Source organism: Colletes latitarsis, chromosome 14, assembly GCF_051014445.1.
Source record: "Colletes latitarsis isolate SP2378_abdomen chromosome 14, iyColLati1, whole genome shotgun sequence".
Lineage (NCBI taxonomy): Eukaryota > Metazoa > Arthropoda > Insecta > Hymenoptera > Colletidae > Colletes > Colletes latitarsis.
Window position 1 is genome coordinate 9,014,969 of NC_135147.1, and position 3,192 is coordinate 9,018,160.

At 34.2% G+C, this 3,192-nt stretch overlaps 1 protein-coding gene across 1 annotated transcript; it reads left to right on the plus strand.

The window, feature by feature from the left end:
- The first annotated feature begins 325 nt into the window (after window positions 1-325).
- On the plus strand, window positions 326-1,081 carry LOC143350274 (uncharacterized). The gene has a single exon (XM_076782268.1). It carries the CDS (start codon window positions 326-328, stop codon window positions 1,079-1,081), a length of 756 nt encoding a protein of 251 aa, XP_076638383.1.
- Window positions 1,082-3,192: the final 2,111 nt, after the last annotated feature.

Genomic DNA, 3,192 nt, shown 5'->3' on the forward strand with positions numbered 1-3,192 from the left:
CGACCTGGAGTATCCGCAACATCTGCATGATTCGCACACTAACCTACCGTTCTGCCCAACACGTGATAAACCGCCTGGCAAGGGCCAGGAGAAGCTCCTCGCGACTCTATACGATAAGAAGCGTTACGTAATACACTATCGCAATCTGCAACAATGTATTCGTCACGGCCTTCGCGTAACTGAAGTTCACCGCATATTACAGTTTTCCCAATCCCCATGGCTTCGCGATTACATCGAACTAAATACAAAGTTCAGAACTCTTGCTACAAACGATTTTGAGAAAAATTTATATAAGTTAATGAATAATGCAGAGTTTGGCAAAACCATGGAGAATGTGCGCAATCATGTAGATGTAAAATTAGTAACGAAATGGGGAGGGAGATATGGTGCAGAGGCACTGATCGCTAAGCCAAATTTCCATAGTCGCAGCATATTTTCGGAAAACCTAGTTGCGATCGAACTACGTAAATTGTTCGTAAAATTTAACAAACCAATCTATGTGGGTATGTGTATACTAGATATATCTAAGATTTGTTTGTATGAATTCCATCATGATTACATGTTACCAGCACATAGGAATAAATGTAAAATTATGTACACCGATACAGACAGTCTAATCTACTACATCGAGTGTGACGATATTTATGAACTTATGATACGCGATATTACCCGCTTTGACACGAGCGATTATCCCGCAGATAATCGATATGGTATTCCGCTTGCTAATAAGAAGATACCAGGTTTAATGAAAGATGAAAATAATGGGGCGATTATGACCGAATTTGTTGGATTGAGGGCGAAGATGTATGCCATACAAGTCGATGGTAAGAAGGATACGAAAAAGGTGAAAGGTGTCAAGACTAATGTTGTAGCGCGAACTATAACATTTGATGATTATGTGCAATGTTTGATGGGTGAGGTTGAAAAGATTTGTCACCAATCGTGTATAAGATCCATGTTGCATGAAGTGTACACGATATCAGAAACAAAAATTGCTTTGAGTCCATACAATGACAAACGATATATCGTACCATATTCAACCAAGACGCTGCCATGGGGGCATTATAAAATACCGCTTTAGGAATACCAGTATACATATGTTTGTAACACCATAAAAGATCCAAGAATGCAAAGTTTGCAAAATGCTGTGGGAGAAGCTATAAAAGATCCAAGAACGCAAAGTTTGCAGAATGCTGTGGGAGAAGCTGAAGGCATACAATTCTACTAATGTTGGCAGATACGAGCGAGTACCACTCCCATTCCTAAGAAGACCAAGTCCTCCCCCACCCGAGTAATGCACTATATAAAGAGTTGTACGACCAGTCCATACCATTTATAGCCGAAGTAATTTCATAAATTTTTTACATAAAAAATAAAAAAATTTGTTTAACAATGGTAGCAGACAAGTGGGTCGAAGGTATGTAAAGCAGAAATAATTTTTATCACATTAGTTTGTATCATATTTTAACAATCTCAATTACAAAATATAATATTCTAATATGAACATTCTCGCCCCCACACAGCAAGAGTTAGCGCAGATGGGACTCGTCCATATGCGGAAGTTGTCTTACTTTCAGTAAGATATAATGTTATTAATAAGAGACACTGCTTATGGGGAGGCAAGTGCTATAGGCGGAGGCAGGAGCCATGCCGAATTTGCAAGGAATGCCTAGATGCACTGCCAAGTTATGAAAGTATAGAATATGACAAAGAGCCGACCCATATTTTGGCAATGTCGTCGATGTTTGATGGCCGTTACAGTATATTATATTGTGGTAAATGCGGCACACAAATATATAAACTCGCCGATTCGCTACATTGTATGGGGTGCGTTGCAGCAATTCAAAAAATCCCACTCTACAAAATTTCGAGGCAGGCGGTAATAATTTGCGACGACTTATATTAATAATTTTTTATATTTTTATTCATTTTTTCATTATATATTTTTATTTATATTTTTACGTAATTTTTATATTTCTTATTCATTTTTCAATATATATATTTTTTTATTTATATTTTTATGTAATTTTTATATTTTTTATTCATTTCATTATATATTTTTTATTCATATTTCTATTTATATTTTTTATGTATGTAATTATAGTATGTAATAAAATAATTTATATATACATGGTATCTCTACACATCTCACTCACCCCAATTTGTTATTAACTTTACATTAGGAAAAGTTCACAGTAAAAAAAAAAAATATTATTTCTGATATTTCAACCACTCGCTGTATAATTTAAATACATTTTGTAAAACACGAGTCTTTTCATGGTTGTTGGATTACAATGTATTAGCACAATCGAGATTTTTCAAACACTTGATATCTTCGTAATCGGCATCAATGGTTTTAGATTTATTCTAAAGTTCATAATTTTTATAAAAAGATACATTTATTTCCAGTATTTCAACCACCATTAACTAGTATGAAAATTCATAATTTTATAAAAAGATACATTTATATCCAGTATTTCAACCATCATTAACAAGTACATGTTTTTCAGAAGCTTACAAAAACATTAAAAGATTTTTTTAGACATATTCTGAAAGTTCATAATTTTATAAAATTGCTAGGAAGGAAGGGATGGGGAAATTAGATGTATTTTTTTTAAATGACATAAATTGATTCAAAAAGATACATTTATTTCCAATATTTTAACCATCAATTGTATAATTTAAATACATTTTGCAAATCAAAAAAGGTACATTTATTTCTGATATTTTAACCACCAATTGTATAATTTAAATACATTTTGCATAGCGCATGTCTTTTTATGGTTACCACATCGCCATGTGTTTGCACAATCAAGATTTTTTAAGCATTCAATATCATCATAATCAACATCGATGTTCTCAGCATTAATATGTTCAGCCACCATGCTGGTTAACCAATCATCTGTTCATCAGACCGACTCCGCCCATATGCATATTGTACTCTTGCACAATTTTGGGACAAGGGATGTAAATTTTTTGTTTAGCCTTCTTATCGTATCTTGATACTTTTCCAACAGGCTCGGCGCCAACGTAAGTCGATAATAGAGTGACGACTTTATTATCTTTCCACGCAGTGGCCGAAAAGTCTACTCCATCTGAATGGGAAACGCGTTCCTCATATGTACCTCTCGGAATAGAAGTTTTCATAAGTTCCTTTTTGTCAGGGAGTCGACAATTCGGTAGCCTGTTTTG